The following is a 26,802-nucleotide window of genomic DNA, read 5'->3' as shown; positions in this document are numbered from 1 at the left end:
GATTGAGAGCGAGAGAGTCACAAGTCGCAGGATTCAGAGCTAGAGAGTCACCAGTTGCAGGATTTAGAATGAGAGAGTTACCAGTCGCAGGATTCAGAGCTAGAGAGTCACCAGTCGCAGGATTCAGAGCTAGAGAGTCACCAGTCGCAGGATTCAGAGTGAGAGAGTCACAAGTTGCAGGATTCAGAGTGAGAGAGTCACCAGTCACAGGATTCAGAGTGAGTGAGTCACCAGTCGCAGGATTCAGAGTGAGAGAGTCACAAGTCACAGGATTCAGAGTGAGAAAGTCACCAGTCGCAGGATTCAGAGTGAGAGAGTCACCAGTCGCAGGATTCAGAGTGAGAGAGTCACCAGTCGCAGGATTCAGAGTGAGAGAGTCACCAGTCGCAGGATTCAGAGTGAGTGAGTCACAAGTCGCATGATTCAGAGTGAGAGAGTCACAAGTCACAGAATTCAGAGTGAGAGAGTTACCAGTCGCAGGATTCAGAGTGAGAGATTCACCAGTCGCAGGATTCAGAGTGAGAGAGTCACCAGTAGCAGGATGTGAAGCTAGAGAGTCACCAGTTGCAGGATTTAGAATGAGAGAGTTACCAGTTGCAGGATTTAGAATGAGAGAGTTACCAGTCGCAGGATTCAGAGTGAGTGAGTCACAAGTCGCAGGATTCAGAGTGAGAGAGTTACCAGTCGCAGGATTCAGAGCGAGAGAGTTACAAGTCGCAGGATTCAGAGCGAGAGAGTCACAAGTCGCAGGATTCAGAGCGAGTGAGTCACAAGTCGCAGGATTCAGAGTGAGTGAGTCACAAGTCGCAGGATTCAGAGTGAGAGAGTTACCAGTCGCAGGATTCAGAGCGAGAGAGTTACAAGTCGCAGGATTCAGAGCGAGAGAGTCACAAGTCGCAGGATTCAGAGCGAGTGAGTCACAAGTCGCAGGATTCAGAGTGAGAGAGTCACAAGTTGCAGGATTCAGAGTGAGAGAGTCACAAGTCACAGGATTCAGAGTGAGAGAGTCACCAGTCGCAGGATTCAGAGAGAGAGAGTCACAAGTCGCAGGATTCAGAGTGAGAGAGTCACAAGTCGCAGGATTCAGAGTGAGAGAGTCACAAGTCGCAGGATTCAGAGCGAGTGAGTCACAAGTCGCAGGATTCAGAGTGAGAGAGTCACAAGTCGCAGGATTCAGAGTGAGAGAGTCACAAGTTGCAGGATTCAGAGTGAGAGAGTCACAAGTCGCAGGATTCAGAGTGAGAGAGTCACCAGTCGCAGGATTCAGAGTGAGAGAGTCACAAGTCGCAGGATTCAGAGTGAGAGAGTCACAAGTCGCAGGATTCAGAATGAGAGAGTCACCAGTCGCAGGATTCAGAGTGAGAGAGTCACAAGTCACAGCATTCAGAGTGAGAGAGTTACAAGTCACAGGATTCAGACTGAGAGAGTCACAGGTCGCAGGATTCAGAGTGAGAGAGTCACAGGTCGCAGGATTCAGAGTGAGAAAGTCACAGGTCGCAGCATTCAGAATGAGAGAGTCACAAATCGCAGCATTCAGAGTGAGAGAGTAACAAGTCACAGGATTCAGAGTGAGAGAGTCACAAGTCGCAGAATTCAGAGTGTGAGAGTCACCAGTCGCAGGATTCAGAGTGAGAGAGTCACAAGTTGCAGGATTCAGAGTGAGAGAGTCACAAGTCGCAGGATTCAGAGTGAGAGAGTCACCAGTCGCAGGATTCAGAGCGAGAGAGTCACAAGTCGCAGGATTCAGAGCGAGAGAGTCACAAGTCGTAGGATTCAGAGGGAGAGAGTCACAAGTCGCAGGATTCAGAGCGAGAGAGTCACAAGTCGCAGGATTCAGAGTGAGAGAGTCACAAGTCGCAGGATTCAGAGTGAGAGAGTCACAAGTCGCAGGATTCAGAGTGAGAGAGTCACAAGTCGCAGGATTCAGAGTGAGAGAGTCACAAATCACAGGATTCAGAGTGAGAGAGTCACCAGTCGCAGGACTCAGAATGAGAGAGTCACCAGTCGCAGGATTCAGAGCGAGAGAGTCAAAAGTCGCAGGATTCAGAGTGAGAGAGTTACCAGTCGCAGGATTCAGAGTGAGAGAGTCACCAGTCACAGGATTCAGAGTGAGAGTCAAAAGTCGCAGGATTCAGAGTGAGAGAGTCACCAGTCGCAGGATTCAGAGTGAGAGAGTCACCAGTCGCAGGATTCAGAGTGAGAGAGTCACCAGTCGCAGGATTCAGAGTGAGAGAGTCACAGGTCGCAGCATTCAGAGTGAGAGAGTCACAAATCGCAGCATTCAGAGTGAGAGTCACAAGTCACAGCATTCAGAGTGAGAGAGTCACAAGTCACAGGATTCAGACTGAGAGAGTCACAGGTCGCAGGATTCAGAGTGAGAGAGTCACAGGTCGCAGCATTCAGAGTGAGAGTCACAAGTCACAGGATTCAGAGTGAGAGAGTCACAGGTCGCAGCATTCAGAGTGAGAGAGTCACAAATCGCAGCATTCAGAGTGAGAGTGACAAGTCACAGCATTCAGAGTGAGAGAGTCACAAGTCGCAGGATTCAGAGCGAGATAGTCACAAGTCGCAGGATTCAGAGTGAGAGAGTCACAAGTCGCAGGATTCACAGTGAGAGAGTCACAGATCGCAGGATTCAGAGTGAGAGAGTCACAGGTCGCAGGATTCAGAGTGAGAAAGTCACAGGTCGCAGGATTCAGAGTGAGAGAGTCACAAATCGCAGCATTCAGAGTGAGAGTCACAAGTCAAAGCATTCAGAGTGAGAGAGTCACAAGTCACAGGATTCAGACTGAGAGAGTCACAGGTCGCAGGATTCAGAGTGAGAGAGTCACATGTCGCAGCATTCAGAGTGAGAGTCACAAGTCACAGCATTCAGAGTGAGAGAGTCACAAGTCGCAGGATTCAGAGAGAGCGAGAGAGTCACAAGTCGCAGGATTCAGAGTGAGAGAGTCACAAGTTGCAGGATTCACAGTGAGAGAGTCACAGATCGCAGGATTCAGAGTGAGAGAGTCACAAATCGCAGCATTCAGAGTGAGAGTCACAAGTCACAGCATTCAGACTGAGAGAGTCACAGGTCGCAGGATTCAGAGTGAGAAAGTCACAGGTCTCAGCATTCAGAATGAGAGAGTCACAAATCGCAGCATTCAGAGTGAGAGAGTAACAAGTCACAGGATTCAGAGTGAGAGAGTCACCAGTCGCAGGATTCAGAGTGTGAGAGTCACCAGTCGCAGGATTCAGAGTGAGAGAGTCACAAGTTGCAGGATTCAGAGTGAGAGAGTCACAAGTCGCAGGATTCAGAGTGAGAGAGTCACCAGTCGCAGGATTCAGAGTGAGAGAGTCACAAGTCGCAGGATTCAGAATGAGAGTCACAAGTCACAGGATTCAGAGTGAGAGAGTCACAAGTCGCAGGATTCAGAGTGAGAGTCACAAGTCGCAGGATTCAGAGTGTGAGAGTCACCAGTCGCAGGATTCAGAGTGAGAGAGTCACAAGTTGCAGGATTCAGAGTGAGAGAGTCACAAGTCGCAGGATTCAGAGTGAGAGAGTCACCAGTTGCAGGATTCAGAGTGAGAGAGTCACAAGTCGCAGGATTCAGAGTGAGAGTCACCAGTCGCAGGATTCAGAGTGAGAGAGTCACAAGTCGCAGGATTCAGAGTGAGAGAGTCACAAGTTGCAGGATTCAGAGTGAGAGAGTCACAAGTCGCAGGATTCAGAGTGAGAGAGTCACCAGTTGCAGGATTCAGAGTGAGAGAGTCACAAGTCGCAGGATTCAGAGTGAGAGTCACCAGTCGCAGGATTCAGAGTGAGAGAGTCACAAGTCGCAGGATTCAGAGTGAGAGTCACAAGTCGCAGGATTCAGAGAGAGAGAGTCACAAGTCGCAGGATTCAGAGTGAGAGAGTCACCAGTTGCAGGATTCAGAGCGAGAGAGTCACAAGTCGCAGGATTCAGAGTGAGAGAGTCACAAGTCGCAGTATTCAGAGTGAGAGAGTCACAAGTCACAGGATTCAGAGTGAGAGAGTCACCAGTCGCAGGATTCAGAATGAGAGAGTCACCAGTCGCAGGATTCAGAGCGAGAGAGTCAAAAGTCGCAGGATTCAGAGTGAGAGAGTTACCAGTCGCAGGATTCAGAGTGAGAGAGTCACCAGTCGCAGGATTCAGAGTGAGAGAGTCACAAGTCACAGGATTCAAAGCGAGAGAGTCAAAAGTCGCAGGATTCAGAGTGAGAGAGTCACCAGTCACAGGATTCAGAGTGAGTGAGTCACCAGTCGCAGGATTCAGAGTGAGAGAGTCACCAGTCGCAGGATTCAGAGTGAGAGAGTCACCAGTCGCAAGATTCAGAGTGAGAGAGTCACCAGTCGCAGGATTCAGAGTGAGAGAGTCACAAGTCGCAGGATTCAGAGTGAGAGTCACAAGTCACAGGATTCAGAGTGAGAGAGTCACAAGTCGCAGGATTCAGAGTGAGTGAGTCACCAGTCGCAGGATTCAGAGTGAGTGAGTCAAAAGTCGCAGGATTCAGAGTGAGAGAGTCACAATTTGCAGGATTCAGAGTGAGAGAGTCACCAGTCGCAGGATTCAGAGTGAGAGAGTCACAATTTGCAGGATTCAGAGTGAGAGAGTCACCAGTCGCAGGATTCAGAGTGAGAGAGTCACAATTTGCAGGATTCAGAATGAAAATCCCTCTTATTACACTGCAAGTGGTGTTCCTCAGCTGTGTGACCCTGCAGGGTCTGTTCTTATCACTCACTCTTCATGTAGTCCAAGTCAGCAGATGCCAATGTTTGTGCCTCGGTTTCGTCTGTTGGAAGAAGTTGATAGTGCGCCTCCTCGGGGTGGGTCATGCTCCCAATCCGCCGCCTCTCAGTTAGGCTGTAGCTGCGATGGGGGGGCTGACGATGAGAATGACTAGGGGTGCCAGCAGTGTCCCCTCCTGGGGAGTTAAACACCCCGCCTTGTTCTCTGTGGGAGTCAGTGGGGTATTAGCAGAGCAAACACTCACATAACATATTAGCCCCATATGAGTTTAGAAACATAGAAACATAGACTGTGACGGCAGATAAGAACCATTCAGCCCATCTAGTCTGCCCAGTTTTCTAAATACTTTCATTAGTCCCTGGCCTTATCTTATAGTTAGGATAGCCTTATGCCTATCCCACGCATGCTTAAACTCCTTTACTGTGTTAACCTCTACCACTTCAGCTGGGAGGCTATTCCATGCATCCACTACCCTCTCAGTAAAGTAATACTTCCTGATATTATTTTTAAACCTTTGTCCCTCTAATTTAAGACTATGTCCTCTTGTTGTGGTAGTTTTTCTTCTTTTAAATATAGTCTCCTCCTTTACTGTGTTGATTCCCTTTATGTATTTAAATGTTTCTATCATATCCCCCCTGTCTCGTCTTTCCTCCAAGCTATACATGTTAAGATCCTTTAACCTTTCCTGGTAAGTTTTATCCTGCAATCCATGAACCAGTTTAGTAGCCCTTCTTTGAACTCTCTCTAAGGTATCAATATCCTTCTGAAGATATGGTCTCCAGTACTGTGTACAATACTCCAAGTGAGGTCTCACTAGTGTTCTGTACAATGGCATGAGCACTTCCCTCTTTCTACTGCTAATACCTCTCCCTATACAACCAAGCATTCTGCTAGCATTTCCTGCTGATCTATTACATTGTCTGCCTACCTTTAAGTCATCAGAAATAATCACCCCTAAATCCCTTTCCTCAGATGTTGAGGTTAGGACTCTATCAAATATTCTGTACTCTACCCTTGGGTTTTTACGTCCAAGATGCATTATCTTGCACTTATCCACTGTGAAGAAATCACAAAGTTATTTTGGCTATTTTATTTTATTTCATTCGATAGCTGTAACTACCGAACAGAGACCACCCCCCGGCTCATTAACTTCAAAACGAACCATCGTTTAAGCCTTCTCCCTGTGCGGCCGCTGTTCGTATGATCGAACGCCACGTGGCTGAGAAAACGGCGGCCATCTTGTTTGCACAAACAAAGGCAGCGGGAATTGGTCGTCGAGTGTCTGAAACTAAAATCGGACACTCGATTTCCCGAACACCGTTCCCAACGTACGAACACTTGCTTCTCCGTTTCCTGAACCGCTAGGAGAGTGCTGTTCGGTACTTTTGTTCATACAAATGAGGGGAACAATCGCTGCTAGGAGCCAGGGGGAACCTTTCGTGGATTTATTAGCTTTTTGGGACTTTTCGAACTAGACCGGCAAAAGCACCAAAACTTGTGGAACTGTTTTGGGCAGGATACTCGTGGATAGCCGGTCACCTAAGACCTCCATGGAATTCGAAAACCCCTGAACTGATCTGGGTGATTGTAACGGAACGCGGTATATTAGTCCACGATATCCGTTGGTATCTTCAGGAAATCCACAGTCAAGACAGAAAGCACGGCAATATTCCCCATCCTCCCAATAACCGGACGAAACACAGTTTGGGAGTCAACTAACTCGCTTTATTCACAGACCTCCGTATTTATGCAGTTCCCCGTGCAAGGGGTTTCCTTACAGTTATTACAGGGGATTTCTCCCATCAGGCATTGCAATTATCCCAACAGGCATTGCTGCACGAGAGGGATACTCCCACTAAAATGGACGATTAAGTGGATTATCCCCTCGTGGAGCAAAACCGACAATTTATACAGAAATCCATATTTTATCCATTACTGCTCGCTTTTAGACGAATGACCGTTCGGTAGATAGCTGGGGTCGGCGGGCACATTTAGTGAGAATACCGCTCCGATCCCAGCTAAACTAACCGAACGCCGCACAAAATACATCCAAACATTGAGTTCGGTCTAAAAGTACCGAACATGTATGGGGAACATAATGTACTAAACGCGGCACTCCCAACCGCTCTGGAAGTCCAGCGGTGTTCGAATCATTGAGTAGCCGTTTTCGGTTCCAGGCTCTCGACGACCGAACACCGCTGCAGAGACAAAGGATCCAAGATGGCCGACCGCCGCATGGTCGGTAGCCGATCGGCGGCCACCTAGGAGAGCCTTTAAGTACGATTGCAACATGGGTGCAATCGGTTACTTGGTGCCACACGACGGTGAATGTGTGGTCTACCTGGGGAGCCCGCATTCGTACGGCGAACGGCTGTAACATAGCATTATCACATGTAAAGACTTGCAGTATACATTCAGCCTATGGACAACCTACAATACATATAAGTCAGAAGTGGCTAGGTTTGCCACAATGCTCCCCCAGAACTAAGCCGGCATACACAGTTTGATCCCAACGGATCGGCTTGGGGATGTCCGGGGGAGTACTCACAGATCATTTTTCTAATTCCGTCTGTCTGGATAACCCGTCGGCGTTACCGTTTTGTTTTCCCGGCCGGTAGTGGATGGTAAAGTCAAAGGGCTGCAGCGCCAAACTCCAGCGCAACAGCCGGGCATTGTCTCCAGATACACGGTTTAGCCACACCAACGGGTTGTGATCTGTGAGTAAGGAAAAAGGTTGTCCATACAAATACGGCTGTAACTTTTTAAGGGCCCACACCACGGCTAGGCATTCTTTCTCAATGGCGGCGTAGCTTACTTCACGGGGTAATAACTTGCGGCTTAAGTATGCTACGGGATGCTCTCCGCCATCGGCTCCCACTTGGCTCAGCACTGCCCCCAATCCAAACATTGAAGCGTCTGTGTGGACAAGAAATCTTTTAGTTGGATCAGGAGCCATTAACACAGGAGCATTAGTTAGGGCGGTCTTGAGCTGTTGGAATGCCTGCTCACACTCTGGGGCCCAGACAACCAGTCGAGGAAGGTTCTTTTTGGTCAGGTCCGTCAGGGGTTTGGCCAGGGTACTGTAGTCGGGTACAAATTTCCTATAATACCCTGCAGTTCCTAGGAACGCTAGCACCTGGGTTTTGGTCCTGGGGGTAGGCCACTTGGCTACGGCCTCAATTTTGGCTGGCTCGGGTCTCTGTTGCCAACACCCTACTCGGTGTCCTAGATACTGCACCTCGGCCATCCCTATGTGGCACTTACTTGGTTTTAGCGTTAACCCAGCTTCCCCAATACGGTCTAGGATCGCCCCTATATGTTGGAGGTGATCTTCCCAGGTCTGGCTGAAGATGGCTATGTCGTCCAGGTAGGCACAGGCATAGTCCTGGAAGCCGTCCAGTAGCCGATCTACCATCCGCTGAAAAGTAGCCGGAGCGTTTTTCATCCCGAAGGGCATGACCTTGAACTGGTACAGGCCAAACGGGGTGACAAACGCCGACTTGGGGATGGCATCATCGGCTAAAGGAATCTGCCAGTATCCCTTACATAAGTCAATGGTAGTGAGATACTGGCCCCGTGCCATCTTATCTAGCAGTTCGTCTATTCGGGGCATCGGGTAGGCATCAGACACTGTCTTGTCATTCAGCCTCCGGTAGTCAACGCAGAATCGGGTCGTGCCGTCCTTTTTAGGCACCAGGACTACCGGCGATGCCCAGGGGCTATCTGAGGGTTCGATAACCCCTAACTGCAGCATTTCATCCAGCTCGGCCTTCATATGGGTCCGGACGGATTCCGGAACCCTATATGGTGCCTGTCGCATAGGTAGCTGTCCCGGGGTTTCAACTCGGTGGGTGGCCAGCGGAGTGTACCCAGGTAAATTGGAGAACGTAGCCCCTTTAGCTACGATCAGCGCCTGTATCTGGGCACGCTCGCGAGGGCTTAGCCGCTCCCCCAGTTGAACCCCCCGGGAGGGCTCTACCGGCTCTTCCTGTTCTAGCAGATCAGGTAGTGGCAAGTTCTCCTGATCTTCTATGGCGGAGGCACAGATTGCCGTCACATCCTCTATCCGCTCGTGGTAGGGTTTAAGCATGTTGACGTGAAGCATGCGTCTCTTCCCCACCCCGGAGCAGGGGCCAATCACATAGGTAGTGTCGCATCGCTGCTCCACTACCTGGTATGGGCCTTGCCAGATGGCCTGTAGCTTATCTGTGCGGACAGGTTTTAAATTAAAACCTTCTGCCCCACTTGAAAGCTGCGGTCACTGGCTCCCCTATCATACCATCGCCGCTGACGTTGTTGGGCCGCCTGGAGGTTGGTGTGTACAGCCTGGGTTAGCGCCTCCAGTCGGTCTCGGAACTCCAGTACATACGATACGATAGGGGTTTCGCTAGCGATACTCTCCCCCTCCCAGTGCTCCCTAATTAAGTTTAAAGGTCCCCGTACTCTTCTCCCAAACAGTAGTTCGAATGGGGAGAACCCGGTGGATTCTTGGGGAACCTCTCTATACGCAAAGAGCAGGTGAGGTAGGAACCTCTCCCAGTCTTTGTGGGTTTCCCCGAACGTCCGAAGCATCTGCTTCAGCGTCCCATTGAATCGTTCACATAGTCCATTGGACTGGGGGTGGTAGGCTGAATTGACTATGGGCTTAATGCCACACACCTTCCACATCTGTTGGGTAACCTCAGCAGTAAATTGGGTACCCCGGTCGGATATTATTTCCTGGGGAAACCCTACCCGGGAAAATACTTTTATTAGAGCTTCCGCCACGGTTTCAGCGTGAATGTTAGAGAGGGCTACCGCTTCGGGATATCGGGTGGCGTAGTCCACCACGGTTAAAATGTATTTCTTCCCAGAGGGACTGTGTTTTGGCAGGGGCCCTACTATATCTACTGCTACCCTGCTGAAGGGTTCGGCGATAATGGGAAGGGGGCATAATTTGGCCTTGTGGCGATCCCCTCGTTTCCCTACTCTCTGGCAGACGTCGCAGGACGTGCAATATTGCCGTACATCCTGTGAGATTCCGGGCCAGAAAACCACGTGCGTTAGGCGGTACCGGGTACGGGTCATCCCTAGGTGTCCTGACAAGGGGATATCGTGAGCAATTCTGAGCAGCTCCTGCCTATACTTCCGTGGTACCACTAGCTGTTTGTTAGTCAAGGTGACAGACCCCCCCACGTCCTTGGCCGTGATATGGTACAGTAACTCTTTTTCCCACGTGTAGTGCTCCCCCTCTAGCCCGGCCTGGTCAGCTTGTGCCCGGTCCCTATAGACTTGCAAAGTGGGATCGGTCTGTACTTCAGTGATAAAGGTAGTCGGGGTATCCCAGGATATGGAAGTCGGGTGAGGGTCGTGGTCTCTTACCTGAGCCTCAGAGTGTATCGGTGTAGCCGTGGTGCGGGCCTGTTGCCGTGTGGTTACTGGATGGGCTTCCTGGTAGGGTGCCTGTGGAACAAAGGCAGAGGTCATCTGACCCAAATCATTCCCTAGCACAACATCTGCTGGTAAATTCTGCATTAGTCCCACTTCTACTGTCCCCTCTCCCGCACCCCAGTTCAAATGTACTTTCGCCGTGGGTAGTCGGTATACAGCTCCCCCGGCTACCCGAACAGCCACAGATCCGCCGGTATGCGTGCCCTCTGAAACCAAATGGGGGGCTATCAGGGTTAAGGTAGCTCCCGAATCTCGCAGTCCCTGAACTTCGTTTCCCTCAAGTGTTACCAGTTGTCGGTGATGTTGCCGGTTATCAGTGGCTCGGACCGACATGACTTCGTGTAATATGCCCAGAGGTTCCTCCGCCTGCACACTCCATAAATCCTGAGTGGCGGGTTCCCTCTGGTAATGGTGAGCAGCCGCCCTGGGTGCGGGGTTTGGACGGCCCTGATTCCAGGTGGGCCTGCTGCGATTCTGGGTGCATTCTCGGGCCATATGCCCCCATTGTTTACAGGAATGGCATTGGATGTTGGCCCGCCCGTTGTATCTGGAAGGTGGCGGTATCTGTCCTTGTGAGGGACGGAACGGGGCAGCGGTGGGCGCTAGAGGTGGTGTAGCGCTAGGTAGTCCTGGGGGTCGGGAGTAGCTTTTGGCTACAGGTCCCTGGGGTCTCCGGGCATCGAAGTGTTGATCGGCCAATCTAGCCGCTTCCGTTAGGGTGAGGGGTTTCCTGTCCCGCACCCATTCTTGCGTCTCCGGGGATAATCCATTAAAAAATTGTTCCAGCAACATCAGCTGGCGCAATTCCTCCATGGTGGTGGCGTTGCTGGCCTGGATCCACCCTTGGGAGGCCTGATCCAATTTGTGTGCCCATTCTGCGTGCGAATCTCGCTCTGGTTTGCGTAAGTGTCGGAACTTGCGCCGGTATGCCTCTGGGGTAATGGCATACCTCTCCAAGATTGCGCGTTTTACTTTGGCATAATCTTTGCTGTCCTCACTGGGTACAGCACGGTACGCTTCGGCTGCCCGACCTGCTAGTTTGCTTGCTAGCAGTTGCACCCATACGGACCGTTCTAGCTCATGCAGATCACACAGTCTTTCAAAGTCCTGCAAGTACCCGTCTATCTCGTCCTTTTCCTCGCAAAAAGCCCTGAAGGCCTGGTACGGGATCTTGGGCTTTGCTGGGTTGTAGAGGGACCCTGTGTTTGACTCGGTTCGAGCCAGGGTGTGTTGCGGGCTGTGTGCCATAACATATTCCTGCACATTTGCCATTACCATATTCAACATGGCATCTGATATCGGTTGCGGCAAAAACGCTAGCCTGGTCCTCATTTCTCTTTCGTAGAGCGTTTCCTCCATAACTACTGGGGGTGTAGCGCTGCGGGCTTGGTCTCCCTCCATCAGCTCGGCAATGATTGTCGCCTTGTTTTTGCTGCTGGCTACTTTCCCTCTGGCTTCCAGTAGTTCCTTTAAAGTCTGTCGTTTCAGTACGGTATAATCAATCTCCATACGAATTGCCTTTGCTTTCCTCGTTCGGTAGTTCCAGTTACACGAACTCCGTTTTTCGGCTGTAAGGTTCGGATCCCGTCGCTTGCCACCAATTGTAACGGAACGCAGTATATTAGTCCACGATATCCGTTGGTATCTTCAGGAAATCCACAGTCAAGACAGAAAGCACGGCAATATTCCCCATCCTCCCAATAACCGGACGAAACACAGTTTGGGAGTCAACTAACTCGCTTTATTCACAGACCTCCGTATTTATGCAGTTCCCCGTGCAAGGGGTTTCCTTACAGTTATTACAGGGGATTTCTCCCATCAGGCATTGCAATTATCCCAACAGGCATTGCTGCACGAGAGGGATACTCCCACTAAAATGGACGATTAAGTGGATTATCCCCTCGTGGAGCAAAACCGACAATTTATACAGAAATCCATATTTTATCCATTACTGCTCGCTTTTAGACGAATGACCGTTCGGTAGATAGCTGGGGTCGGCGGGCACATTTAGTGAGAATACCGCTCCGATCCCAGCTAAACTAACCGAACGCCGCACAAAATACATCCAAACATTGAGTTCGGTCTAAAAGTACCGAACATGTATGGGGAACATAATGTACTAAACGCGGCACTCCCAACCGCTCTGGAAGTCCAGCGGTGTTCGAATCATTGAGTAGCCGTTTTCGGTTCCAGGCTCTCGACGACCGAACACCGCTGCAGAGACAAAGGATCCAAGATGGCCGACCGCCGCATGGTCGGTAGCCGATCGGCGGCCACCTAGGAGAGCCTTTAAGTACCGATTGCAACATGGGTGCAATCGGTTACTTGGTGCCACACGACTGGTGAATGTGTGGTCTACCTGGGGAGCCCGCATTCGTACGGCGAACGGCTGTAACATAGCATTATCACATGTAAAGACTTGCAGTATACATTCAGCCTATGGACAACCTACAATACATATAAGTCAGAAGTGGCTAGGTTTGCCACAGTGATTTTTGGACATGTTGGTCACCCAGATCAGGGGTGACCACTTTTGTGGGGATACCTTGTGTTTTAGGGTAAAGTTGGGTAAAATTTAGATTTTTCTGCCTGGAGATAATGAAATTAGTACTTTGTCAGCCTTAATTATCTCCAGGTAGAGAGGAGGGGATTATATGTTTATACTGGGAGTGTTTAAGTATTTCTTTGCTTATGATTGGCTGTATGATTTATGTTTCTGTGGGAGGTCCCCTTGCACGGGGACTTGCATAAAAGCCAGTGTGGCATCATTAAACTTCAGTTCTGTTACACCCTTCATCTAGACTTCGGCTGATGTTTGGGTACCTGTCTGCTTTACTGGAGGATTCTACTTGGGAAGCTGTTATTTCGTATTGGAATTTGCGTACTTTATTTAACCGAACGGCGAGTTATAATCACTGATACTCTGGCCATTCGGGAGGAAACTACCGAATGGGAGGAGGATATACAAGGTTTCCTTACAACTGGTGGAAAGCGGTGGGATTCGTATCCCGAATGGACGTCCCGAACCAAGAAAGGGACATCCAAGTCCTTTTTGGAGCCTCCAAGGAATCCTCACAGGGTAAGTGCCATCCCCAAATTGGCACAAAACCTACACACCTAGAGCCGGGATTCGTGGGCTCAGGACCAGGTGAGCACCCCATTTATTGAACACATATCTGTGTCATTTATCACCATAAGTCTACACATTGGTCTGCTTTCGTCCCTTCTTTTTCGTGTTCCCGAGAAATTCTTCAAGCCGAAGTAGGAGGGTGGTGCTACCATAACAGCACACAAGCCTTTATACGGAGCCAGTGTTTTCTACATACAGGCTCCTTGAAATGTGAGTGTAATATTCAGCACGATATCATTATAATCACTGTGAAGCCATTTTTCAGTACCATCTACACTATATTGTATTTTCTGTATTTTACTTTGACATGTACCCCATATTTTACCATTGAATGAGACTACGTTTTGGTAAGATTTATCTGTGTTTGAGCGCTCCACTGATAGGTGTAGGTCCTTGTCACTTACACCGCACCAATATCTACTAAATTTATTCAGTGGAATAGAGGATATTTCCACACTAGTGTATTGAGCTGCCTGTAAATCACTTTTTGACTCTTTTGAGCACTTTTGTTACAGACACTCATCTGTAAAAAGAGGCAACCTTTGATTGGTATTCAAGAAAGGGAATAATTGGCTCAGCAATATCAGCTACTGAAAAGATCTACATTGAAAGATGTGCTGGAAGCTCGGGGCATAGTGGCAAGTAAGAAGACAAAAGCCACATTAATTGCGGAATTATTACAGAGCGATGGAACCAGTGATACAGAAATGGAGCATGTGAAAGAAACCAAACTGCAGAAAGACGTTAGATGGATGCTTAGCATGTTGGGACCCAATCCATTAACAGAAGCTGCCCTGCAAGTCATGGCACAAGCCAGACAAGCGCAAAAAGACCGGGAAGATCGAGAGATTATTACAGGGAGATCTGCTAACATCTCCAGGAAGTACAAGCGGACTGCCAAAGAAGGTAAATTATGCCGCTTTTAAAGTTTTTACGGATGGAGACATGGAAATTGATAGTTACCTCCAAGACTTTGAACGTCAATGTGCGTTGGAGGGATTAGACTCCACGCAATGTGCTGCAGTACTCAGCAGCAAGTTAGCTGGAAGAGCAGCAGAGGCTTTTCGAGCAGTACCAGATGGGGATATTCACAATTACGAACGAGTGAAAGACATTTTACTGGCCAGATATGCTGTAACTCCAGAGGCGTACCGTAAGAAATGTATTGGCCTACGGAAAGCAGGGAAAGACTCCCCATACCGAATGGGCTTTTCGGTTACACAGAGCAGCCCGGAATTGGATGCAAGGCTGCCAAGCAACCACCCTGGAAGATGCAATCCAGCTCATATTATTGGAGCAGTTCTTCGATCACACAGCAGAGGACATAAGAGACTGGGTAAGGGACAGAAAAACCCAAACCATAGAGGAGGCCGCCAGGCTAGCAGACGAGCACCAGGATAACAGACGTTGAGAACCGGGTGGAAGCAGACCTGCGTTCAGATCCACCTACCAGGTAACGTCCACTCCTACACCACCTAGAGTACCGTCCTTTAACATTGCACCAGGTCCAGCCCCAGTCCAGCGACCCCCTGCTCTGTGTCATCACTGCAAGCAGCCAGGACATTTTAAAAAACAGTTGTCCTAGTCTGAACCGAGGAAGTTGGGAAAGGCAACCAGCACAACCACCCAGGGCGGCAGCGCATTGTTTTCAGCAAGAGGGCCCCAATGATAACTCTACCCACGAGGAACACTGGAACATCCTGCACGAGGTGAACCCAGTACAGGCAGGGGGCGACAACAGAGATCACCACCGCCAATGGGTTTCAGTAGACGGCATGGGGGCATGAGTTCTGAGGGACTCAGGCACCACGCACAAAGTACGGGCACAAGCACGCACTAACCACACCACACAGCCAACGTACACCTGAACTGGGGTTCCGGATCCTCGAGGTCAGCATCCTGCAGGAACTACCAGCTGAGGTCTTATTGGGGAACGACGTAGGCTGTTTAACATCTCAGCTCACCCGTGACACCACCACGGAAGCCTATCCGGTGACCACCCGAGCCCAAGTCAGACTGGAAGCACCGCCGCACTCTGAGGAAAACCAGACAATACTACCCCCTATACCCCCTCTGCCCGACCCCCCTACCCCATTCTGGGACACTCCCCAAGGCTTCGAACAGGAGCAGAGAACAGACCCCACGTTAGAGGGATATAGGAACGTTCTCCAGGGGTAGTGCCACGTAAATTTCGAGCTGAGCTACTCAGACTCAGGCACGACATCCCATTAGTAGGACACCTAGGGGTTAAGAAGACGAGAGACCGGTTGACCCAAACGTTCTTCTGACCCAAGATCACCCAGGACCTCAAATATTATTGTAGGGCGTGTGACATAAGTCAAAGGACAGGAAAAACGGGGGATCACCAGAAAGCTAAGCTGCACCATTTTCCCATTATAGAAGAGCCCTTTCACTAAGTAGCGGTGGATCTAATAGGTCCCCTCAGCAGACCCAGCCCGTAAGGCAAAAAGTACATCCTAACAGTCGTGGACTACGCGACTAGGTACCCCGAAGCAGTAGCCCTCTCAAACATAGAAGCCGAGACCGTAGCTGAGGTCCTAGTTAAAGTTTTTTCCCGGGTCGGGTTTCCCCAAGAGATCCTGTCCGATAGGGGGACCCAGTTCACTGCACTCGTGACACAACAATTGTGGCAGAGTTCAGCTCCCCCTATCACCCCCAGACCAATGGACTCTGTGAATGTTTTAATGGCACGCTTAAGCAGATGCTAAAGACCTTCACAGAGTCCTGCCGAAACTGGGAAAAGAGCTTACCCCATCTTCTGTTTGCCTACCGCAAAGTGACCCAGGCATCCACTGGGTTCTCCCCCTTTGAACTCCTGTTTGGGAGAAAAGTCCGGGGCCCGCTGGATCTCATATGGGAGCACTGGGAGGGCAACACAGATGATGAGGGGGTCCCTATCATCCAGTATGTTCTGGAGTTCAGGGACCTTCTGCGGACTCTCACCGACCCTGTTCGGGAGAACCTGCAGGCGGCCCAGGGTCGCCAGAAAAGGTGGTACGATAGAGGCACGAGGGATAGAATACTGGAGGTAGGACAGAAGGTATTAGCTTTAAGACCAGCCAAGAAAGACAAGCTGCAGGCGGCCTGGCAGGGACCTTTTAAGGTGCTAGAGTGCGTCAGCGACACCACCTACATTGTGAGCAAGTGTTCGGATGAAATGCTGACCAAAGCCTTTCATGTGAACATGCTCAAACCCTATTTTGAGAGAGCCAGAGATGTGGCTGCAGTATGCATCCCATCTTCCGAGGATAGTGAAGGACTCCCCCTCCATTACTTGCTTGATGGCTCCCCGTGCACTATTGACCAAGTAAGCTTGGGCCAGGAGTTAACCCCTTTAGAGAAGAGCGAGGCCTCTCAGCTGCTACAGGAGATGTTCTCTGCCGTACCCGGGTATCCGCTGCGGTACACAGAGTAGAGACCCAGGGAGAAACCCCACTATGGCAGCAGCCCTATCGTATCCCTGAGGCAGTTGGAGAGAATATGCTCTCTAAGATAAGAGATATTCTAAAGTTAGGGGTTATAGAACCCTCCCAGAGTCCTTGGGCTTCTCCGGTAGTGCTAGTGCTAGACTACCGGAGGCTCAATGACCGCACTATCACCGACGCATGCCCAGAATAGACGAGCTATTAGACCGTATGGCTGGGGGGGAATTACTTAACTACCCTAAACTTGTGCAAGGGCTATTGGCAAATCCCCTTGGAGCCCGCGGCCATTCCCAAGTCAGCATTCGTTACCCCATTCGGGCTGTACCAGTTCAAGGTTATGCATTTTGGGATGAAGAATGCCCCGGCTACCTTTCAGAGGATGGCCGATAGGCTCCTAGAGGGGTTTCAGGACTTTGCATGTGCGTATCTAGACAATATTGCCATCTACAGCCGCACATGGAGAGATCAGCTAGGTCACATGTCCAGGGTACTGAAGCGGATCCGGCTAGTAGGCCTCACATTGAAGCCTGACAAATGCCATGTCGGCATGGCCGAGGTACAGCACCTTGGCCACAGGGTGGGTTCTTGTAGACAGCGGCCAGAGCCCTCTAAAGTAGAGGCCATAGCCAACTGGCCCCAGCCTCATACCAAAACACAGGTGTTAGCATTTTTAGGGACAGCCGGCTACTACCGCAAGTTCGTCCCAGAGTACAGCACCCTGGCCAAACTTCTCACCGACCTTACCAAGAAGGCCCTACCTAAGCAAGTAACCTGGACCCCAGAGTGCGCGGCCGCTTTCCAGCAACTTAAGACTGCTTTAAGTGAGGCACCTGTGTTAGCAGCACCGAACCATACTAAACAATTTCTTGTGCACACAGATGCCTCCATGTTTGCCTGGGAGCCGTGTTGAGCCAAGTGGGAGACGACGGCATGGAACACCGTGGAAAAAGAGTGCCTAGCCCTATTCTGGGCACTGAAGAAATTGCAGCCTTTCCTGTATGGCCGTCCCTTTACCCTTATGACAGAGCATAACCCCCTTGTGTGGCTGAACCGTGTAGCTGGAGACAACACCAGGCCCTAGCCCTTCAACCGTGTAACTTTACGATGCATTACCGGCCGGGCAAACGAAACGGCAATGCAGACGGTTTGTCGTGACAGACCGAACTGGACTCCTAATTTATCTTCCCCGGATATCCCCAAGGCAACCCGGCAGGGTCTAGGCGGGTATGCCAACCCATGGAACTAAAGGGGAGCAGTGTGAAGAAATCACAAAGTTATTTTGGCTATTTTATTTCATTTGGTAGCTGTAATTACCGAACAGAGACCACCCCCCTGGCTCATTAACTTCAAAGCGAACCACCGTTTAAGCCCTCTCCCTGTGCGGCCGCCATTCGTATGGTCGAATGCCACGTGGCTGAGAAAACGCGGCCATCTTGTTTGCACGAACATAGGCAGCAGGACTTGGTCGTCGAGTGTCTGGAACTATAATCAGAAACTCGACTTCCCGAACACCGGTCCCAATGTATGAACGCTTGCTTCTTCGTTTCCTGAACCGCTAGGAGAGTGCTGTTCGGTACTTTTGTTCATACGAGTGAGGGGAACAATCGATGCTAGGAGCCAGGGGGAACAATTCGTGGATTTATTCGCTTTTTGAGACTTTCTGAACTAAACTGGGAAAACCACCAAAATTTGTGGAACTGTTTTGGGCAGGAGCCTCGAGGATAGCCGGTCACCTAAGACCTCCATGGAATTCGAAAACCCCTGAACTGATATGGGTGATTTTTGGATATATTGGTTACCCAGATCAGGGCTATGAGGGGATATGACTTTTGTGGGGATACCTTGTGTTTTAGGGTGCGATTTAAAAGTTAGGTGAAATTGTGATTTTTCTGTCTAGAGATAATTAAAGGACCACTGTAGGCACCCAGACCACTTCAGTTCAATGAAGTGGTCTGGGTGCCAGGTCCAGCTAGGATTAACCCCTTCAGGACCGGCCTGTTTTTGCGATGTTTGTACGTTAAGGACCAGAGCAGTTTTAACACTTTTGTGGTGTTTGTGTTTAGCTGTAATTTTCCGCTCTCTCATTTACGGTTCCCATACAAGTTATATATTGTTTTTTTCACGACAAGAAGGGCTTTCTTTACATACCAGTATTTATATTATGTCATATATTGTATTTAAAAAAAATAATGAAATATGGTGAAAAATAAAAAAAAAACATGTTTTTGGACTTTTACTTGAAAAATCTTTTACTTATCTACAAAAGCTAATGAAAAAAACTGCTAAATAGATTCAAAATTTTGTCCCGAGTTTAAAAACACCCAGTGTTTACATGCTTTATTGCTTTTTTTTGCAAGTTATAGGCCTATAAATACAAGTAGGAAATTGCTGTTTCAATATATATATATTTTAAATGTATCAATAGTGACCTTGTAACACCGTTATCTATCATAAATCCCTGAAACACACCTAACATGTACATATTTTTTTAAAGTAGACAACCCAGGGTATTCAAAATTGGGTATGTCCAGTTTTTTTTAGTAGCCACTTAGTCACAAACACTGGCCAAAGTTAGCATTTATATTTGTTTGTGTGTTAAAAATGCAAGAAACGCTAACTTTGGCCGGTGTTTGTGACTAAGTGGCTACTAAAAAAGGCTGAACATACCCCATTTGCAATACCTTGGGTTGTCTTCTTTTGTAAATGGTATGCCATCATGGGGCTAATTCTCATTCCTTGGCTACCATACGCTGTCAAAGGCAACCTAACCAATCTGACAAATTTCAATAAAAAAAATCAAGCCTTATATTTGACCCTGTAACTTTCACAAACACTATAAAACCTCTACATGTGGGGTACTGTTATACTCAGGAGACTTCGCTGAACACAAATATTAGTGTATCAGAACAGTAAAATATATCACAGCAATAATATCCTCAGTGAAAGAGCTGTTTGTGTGTGAAAAATGCAAAAAACTTCACTTTCACTGACAATATCATCGCTGTGATATGTTTTACTGTTTTGAAACACTAATATTTGTGTTCAGCGAAGTCTCCCGAGTAAAACAGTACCCCCATGTACAGGATTTAGGGTGTCATAGAAAGTTACAGGGTTAAGCACAGTGCTAGCAAATTAAATTATCTGGACTTTTGGCCTGGGTTGGCAGGCAGGTCCCTCAAATTGCAATCATTAAAATTACTTAATTAGGTAAAAATATTACATAAATATGCACGTAGAATTTTAATATATATACATATTTATATATTTGACGTCTACGTGTATATTTATGAAATTATTAATGTAATTTTGTATGTGGACATATGTATATTTCGTATTATTTTTATTTATTTATTTATACATAGATATATATATCATTACATTCTAAGTGTATTTTGATATAAATATATATATATCAATATCAAAATACTGTTAGAATAAAATTGAATATATATATATAATTTTTTTTTAATTATTAAAAATTATTTTTATTTTTTGTTATTTATTTTTATTAACATATTATTTGTATTTTATAATAATATATATATACCATATATATAGTTATTATATATATTGTATATATTCGTGTGTAATTTAAATATAAGTGTATTTTTATATTAATATACGTATATATAAATATAAAAATACACTTAGTGTGACATTATATATATGATACATATACATATATTATATATAGATATAATACATGTATATATATCATATATATATACACATATTATAATTTTTTTTACACTGATTTTTTTGTTTTACACTTTATTTAATGATTTTTTACTTGCAGGGAGACTGCCTGTCAGCACAGACAGTCCCCCTGCAGGCAGATACACAGACCCCTATTGCGGTCATGTGATCGAGTGATCACATGGCCGTGGGGTCCTGATCTGCCGAGGGGGGACTGCCCGGGCAGACAGGCAGTCCCCCTGGACCGGGAGGAGAGCTGATCGCCGCCGTGGGACCGACGGCGATCAGGTAAGTAGCCCAAAACCGTTATGACGGTTCAGGACCGTCAGCGGTCCAAACGCACGTTTTACCGCTGACGGTCCTGAACCGTCAGCGGTCCTGAAGGGGTTAACCCTTTTTTTATATAAACATAGAAGTTTCAGAGAAACTGCTATGTTTACTTTAGGGTTAATCCAGTCTCATTGACAGCCGCTAGAGGCGCTTCCGCGCTTCTCACTGTGATTTTCACAGTGAGAAGACGCCAGCGTCCAGCTCTTAATGTGGTAAGCACCAAAGAGAGCAAAGATCTGTTAGAATACAAAAGCAAAAAAGAAAAAGATAAAGACCCTCCGACACTACCCATTATTCTAGACTATAACAGTAAAAATCTAATTATGAAAAAAATAATAAATAAACACTGGCATATCCTTAAACAAGACGATCTCCTAAAGGACCAAATCCCAGAGAGACCCCACATTATATTCAGAGTAGCTCACAGTTTTAAAAGTATTCTTACTAAAAACTATACTAGAAAAAACAAAAATACCACAAGTTTCTTACCAAAACCTAAAGGTTTCTTTAAGTGTAATAAATGCATTGACTCAATAATCAAATCTAAAACTACTCATTTTTCCTCTAACAATACTGGTAACTCTTACCCAATCAAAGACTTTATCGTGTGTAACTCTAAAAATATTATCTATCTGCTAGAGTGCCCCTGTGGCCAGCAATTCATCGGTAGACTAAAAGATGTCTAAAAATAAGACTTGCAGAGCATTGTCGAAATATTACCAAAGGATATGAAAACACTCTGTCTAAACACTTTATAAAACATAACAAAGACCCCAAATTACTTAAATGTATTGGGATTGAACATTGCAACACCCCCTGGAGAGGTGGTGATATGAGAAGGATTTTAGGTAACAGAGAAATATATTGGGTTTTTGAGATTACGACCCTCTCCCCAGAGGGTCTGAATGTCGAATTTGATCTTTTTCATTTTCTATAACAGTTTTTTATTTTTTATTACATATTTTTATATATAATTTACTATTTTTTCTCTATACACTTTTTATCATTTTCTATCATTATTATTATTATATTATATTGTTTTTATTATTTTTTATATTTTTTTTTGTATACTTTCTTATTTATATATTTTACATTCTATTACAATTTTTATTTTTATTTTTTCCCTTATACATACTCTCTTCCCTACTATGTTTTTCACATATCCGAACATCTAAAGTCCATAAACTCCATAAGGAAGCATCCTATCGCTGGCTCTTAAAGGTAGGCTATATTGTTGTTAACAAAGACATTATTCCCATAAATGTGTTTTCTTCCCCCTCCTCTTCTTCCAGTGGGGTCATTTCTTTTTGCTTATGCACACTGTAACGGCACCCCCAATCTTAAAAGGGTTAAACCGCCGTTTAGTAGATCTTCCCCTTCCAGATATACAGGCACAGCTACTGCAGAACACCAAACTCCCAAACTGGATACAAAATAGCACTCCACCTCCCGAACTGGAACCTCACAAATAGCTGCTAGCAGACGAACAGGAAAAGCAGACAATCAGCTCACACTCCTGGCAATCAGTCTCTATCAGCATACAGTGAATCCCCCCAAGAATGAGACAAGGCTCCGTGTTGAGGGTCAAGCAGAATCTGAGGTCTGGAACACCCAGCCTGCTTTTTATTACAGTTGTGCACATATAGGACACACCCAGGGGGAGGCATAAAACAACCAATCAAGTAACAGTACAACCCACACATCCCCTCCCCTCAGATAAGCAATTAACATAATTATTACATACAGTAAAAATACAGTTTCCACACATACTCTGTAACTTTAAAACCATACATCACATTCACACAAAAATACATATCCACAATCAATCCATTCAGGGGAACAACATATTAAAAAATGGCATGAATCAGACCAGGGGTTCAAAAGTTAGTAAAGTATCTTTTAAAACCCCTGCCAGCATGGCTTTCCAGTTTAGACCGGTTTTACAGAGTCCTCTCTCCTGGAGACACAATGGAGAAGTAATCCAATTACCTCTCAGTACAGAGACAGTCTCCATTGAGCACATGGGGAAACAAAGACAGTAAAACACTTTAAAATACATAAAGTCCCCTTTTACACATAAAACACAGACATGTAACATATCCCCAGATAGCTCAGGTCTGCGTGCACATTATTAGGTGAATGGCACGTAGACCACACAAATACAGTTTAATTGCCATGGACTATGTACATCGGACCTGAGCGCTATTCGGTAGGAATATGCCCTCAGATCCAGGCTATCTGGGGATACGTTACATGAACACTATGCAATCGGTATTTCTGACTTTATGTATTTTATTGTATTTTTCTTATTATGTTTTAAAATGGCGATGGTCTCTATCCTTGGAGATAATTAGGTTTCTCCCTAATTATCTCCGGGATAGAAAAGAATGACTTATGGGTAAAATGGGAAGGGCTTGTATTGAAGCCACTGCGATTGGCTACTGCGATTGGCTACTGTCTATTTTACAGTCTTCCACAAGGTCCCCTAGGGGAGTGTCCACCTTGTGGAGACCCGCATAAATACCGGGCAGGTAGCCCCCATTAAACACATTCCTGTTTGACCTTCAAGACGGAGCTTTGTCTCGTTTGTGGAGGGATTTTACCATTGGGACAGCGTTTTCGTTTATTTCTAGCTGTGGAAGGATTTCGGATGAATTGCTGATCGGGAGTTGCCGTATTCGTATGCTCCGTTCGGGAGTCTTACGATCGGTTGGACTAAAATTGCATTTCTGGAGAAAGGGGATTATCTACTAAACGGCGGCTCCATTCCCCTGGCGGTGAGTGTCGTAACACACCCCTTTATTTTTATTTTTTTTATTTTTTTTTGTAAATCTTTTTATTGAAGTATTATCATGGTATAAAGAATACGTAGTTAGTAAGCAATGTGAAACACGCAGGTTTCTGAAATTTGACGTAACATGTCATAAAGTGAGATTTGCAAATCTCTGCGGGATCATCAATAAGGAGACTCGCAGGTCTCTTAGCAGGTAAGTATAATGTTCGTGCTTTATAGGTATAGTAGGCACTTAACAGCGTGTAGTGGTGAAATCACACGGAACAATAAGCAAAAGGTGACTAAAGGGTTTCCCAAGACATAGCTATATGCTAAGGACAGGTATAGCTGGTTTCAGAGCGTACCGTTCTCAACGAGTTGTGGGGCACGGGAAAGATACACAATGATGTGCTACCGGAGTGGTTGGGCGGGGTGTCAAAGCAGCAGCGGGAAAGGTGGTTCTAGGCCTCTGTTGGGTTCAGGCTCACAGATCTGTAACTGTGTCGTCAGGCAAACTCTAGGGCCCATGGATGTTGGGGTTACTCTGGGTGCCTTTCACAGTCGGCTACAGGGTCCTCAAGAAGTCACCTGTTCACTTTAGTATGTGGGTTGGGGCCCAACCACCCTCTGTGTTATAATAGTTGGAAGTGTTGTCCCTCCTGTGGCCATGTGTTCCCAGGAGAGGTGCCTTTCCCTCATTTTCGGTAATGTAAGTGGTTATGGCCTGTGTCGTCGTCCCTCTCGGCAGAGCCTGTGGTTCGCGGGTGTCCCCAGTTGTAAGTCACATGCAGTTGTCATTGGTAGGTTAGATGACTGGTATGAGTGATTATGTTGAGACAGTGGTGTGTGTATCCGTGTTATCACGGGGGAGTGTGAGGTGATGTTATGCTATGTGGCGCCTTACCGTGGGCAAGAAACCAATATCGTCTACCCTATATTTTTAAACATCCCAGTATGGTCAAGTATATCTATTTTTAAATCATGTCTCATATGATCATCTAACAGCTTCAAACAAAATGCACTTCCTTACACACTTTTGTTATTTTAATCTAATTTTATTTTTGTTTACATGGCATTACTAAATCCGTTTAAGCTGGTTCATTTGTAGTGTGGCGCGCATGCGTGCTGCGCTCACCTTGTGGTCTGCCTTCCCTCCTGTAGAGAGGTTCGTAATGTTCAGACTGCCCTCGGCAATCGCGCCGCTATACAACCTTGTGGGAGCATTCACTTCCCATAAGCTCCCTCGGCGAGTCACGTGGACAAGCGCGTCATACTATGATCGCGCACGACGTGACCGCTTATTTGCATTTTTATCTTTTGGTTTGCTTTTAAGGTTCTAACACTTTAGTTTTAAAAAAAACCTATATATTTACATTGAGTACAACTATTTTATCATCCTTATATTACTTTAGCTTTGTTTTATAATTTATGCCTCATATAATTGTGACGTAATTAAGTGCCTATATAAACTACCATTGTACCAGGTTATGTTTCTATTGCCATCTGATGAAGCCCTGTGTGGCGAAACGCGTTTTGGCTGTTTTTTACCGTCCTCACCCTTTTTAAATTCATATCATTAAAGGAATATTGGCCCTAAATACTCTGCTATTTACCTTTTTTATATTTTTTTATTTATTATTTTTATAACCTGGTCATACAATACTCTGGAATTCCCACTCACTTAAGAATCCTAGGTGGGGATTTTACCACCCACGCTTTTAAAGTAAGCAGCATATCCTGCTCACCCTTATGTGAGTATTATACCTTTAAATTACCAACCTCTTGCTATTGTATACAGAGAGCACTATTGGTTTTTATCTTTTCCTTCCACATATTGAGGATCTTTACCTGCCTACCCACACCTATATCCTACCAGTGGGGGATCAACACCACTAAATGCGGTGTACACCTGAGCTGGCTTCAGCTCTCGACTAGGTGAGTAGGAAGAATACTACTACTATCATATTCTGCCTGGTGTCTACGTTTTTACACTATTGGAATTTGTTCTTGTTTTCATGCCTCCACGCCATCTGGATATTGGATTATCTCAGGACTTCTAGATCTACTGGATTCATTTATCTCTTCAATCGACTTGGACTATACTTGTGGCGAAACCAGCTTCGCCACTGTGAACTGGAGAGGCCTGGCTGCTAGCCTCCTGCCCGCTGACTATGGCCCCTGGACATATTGCACTTTAGAAACTATATTTGGGCATGTAATAATTTGTATTGCTGCTGCTGGCCCTTTAAAAGCAGCGATGGACATATTGGAACTTTTGGGACTACTGTACCTTTAAGACTGTGGAGCGTAGTACAGTAATCCTGCCTTTAATACTTTCATGTCATGTATGTATTTTTGTATGCAGTTAACCTGGGTTATATATATATATGCAGCCTTCATCTGATTGTTCGGTAGAATCACTCCATTCATTGTATTGAGGAAACTACCGAACAACCAGACCACCCAGGACTAAGTGTGCCTCCAATTACCGTTTGCAACAATGTTGCAAACGGGTAATTGGCAATCATGTAATGTGTTCTGTGTCCTCTGGGTGGCCGCCATTCAGGAAACAACCACGTGGCGGCGGCCATCTTAAACTACCGAACAGCGGTGTTTTGCCGTCGAGTGTCTGGAACTAAAATCGGACACTTGACTAGGCAAACACCGCTGAGACCTCCATACTTCCAGAAATTCGTATGGAAACTACCGAATGACCCGCCGTTCGGTAGAAAGAACCCCACAAACAAGGGAATTCATTCAAACCCTCTCCAGGCTCTATAACACAGGCAATTCGCCTGTTTTCATTCCCTTGTTTGTGACCGACCGCAGGGCCAAAATGCATGGAACTGTTTTCGGATACTTTACCCATGCGGTCGGTCAAATCTTTGGAACTTCATATCTCCCGAACCATTCATCCGAATGACCTGATTCTTGGATATGTTGTCCCCCTGAATAAGGGCTATCAGGGGATACCTGTTTTGGAGGTGTAGCATAGGTATTTGGGGTACATCCAGGAATTGGGGAAAAAGGTGTACAGTATAATTGTGTTAAGTGTTAATCTAAGGGGAGGAAATGTGTGGGAGGTACATCCATGTGATTGGTTAATTTCATCCTCCCCCTGGGAGTGTCCTGTATGTACTTGTTGGTAATAAAAGCCAGACTGGGTGTCCCAGTCTTGAGTTCTGCTTAACCCTCAAAGCGATGTGTCGTCTCGGTCTTTGGGGGAATGGGATGGTATGCTGACTG

General features: G+C 46.7%; 1 protein-coding gene across 6 annotated transcripts in view; it reads right to left on the bottom strand.

Annotated features, from left to right (window-relative positions):
- Nucleotides 1–26,802, bottom strand: part of SLC4A2 (solute carrier family 4 member 2) — a 245,456-nt gene that overhangs the window by 48,085 nt on the left and 170,569 nt on the right. For all 6 annotated transcript variants that reach the window (XM_063452939.1, XM_063452938.1, XM_063452942.1 and 3 more), the window contains one exon: nt 4,744–4,955. In XM_063452939.1, coding sequence (XP_063309009.1) covers nt 4,744–4,955 — 212 coding nt within the window. The remainder of the gene's footprint in view (nt 1–4,743; nt 4,956–26,802) is intronic.

The sequence above is a fragment of the Pelobates fuscus genome, chromosome 4 (genome assembly GCF_036172605.1).
Source record: "Pelobates fuscus isolate aPelFus1 chromosome 4, aPelFus1.pri, whole genome shotgun sequence".
Lineage (NCBI taxonomy): Eukaryota > Metazoa > Chordata > Amphibia > Anura > Pelobatidae > Pelobates > Pelobates fuscus.
The sequence above is the reverse complement of the archived record's forward strand: the minus strand, read 5'-3'. Positions and strand labels throughout refer to the sequence as shown.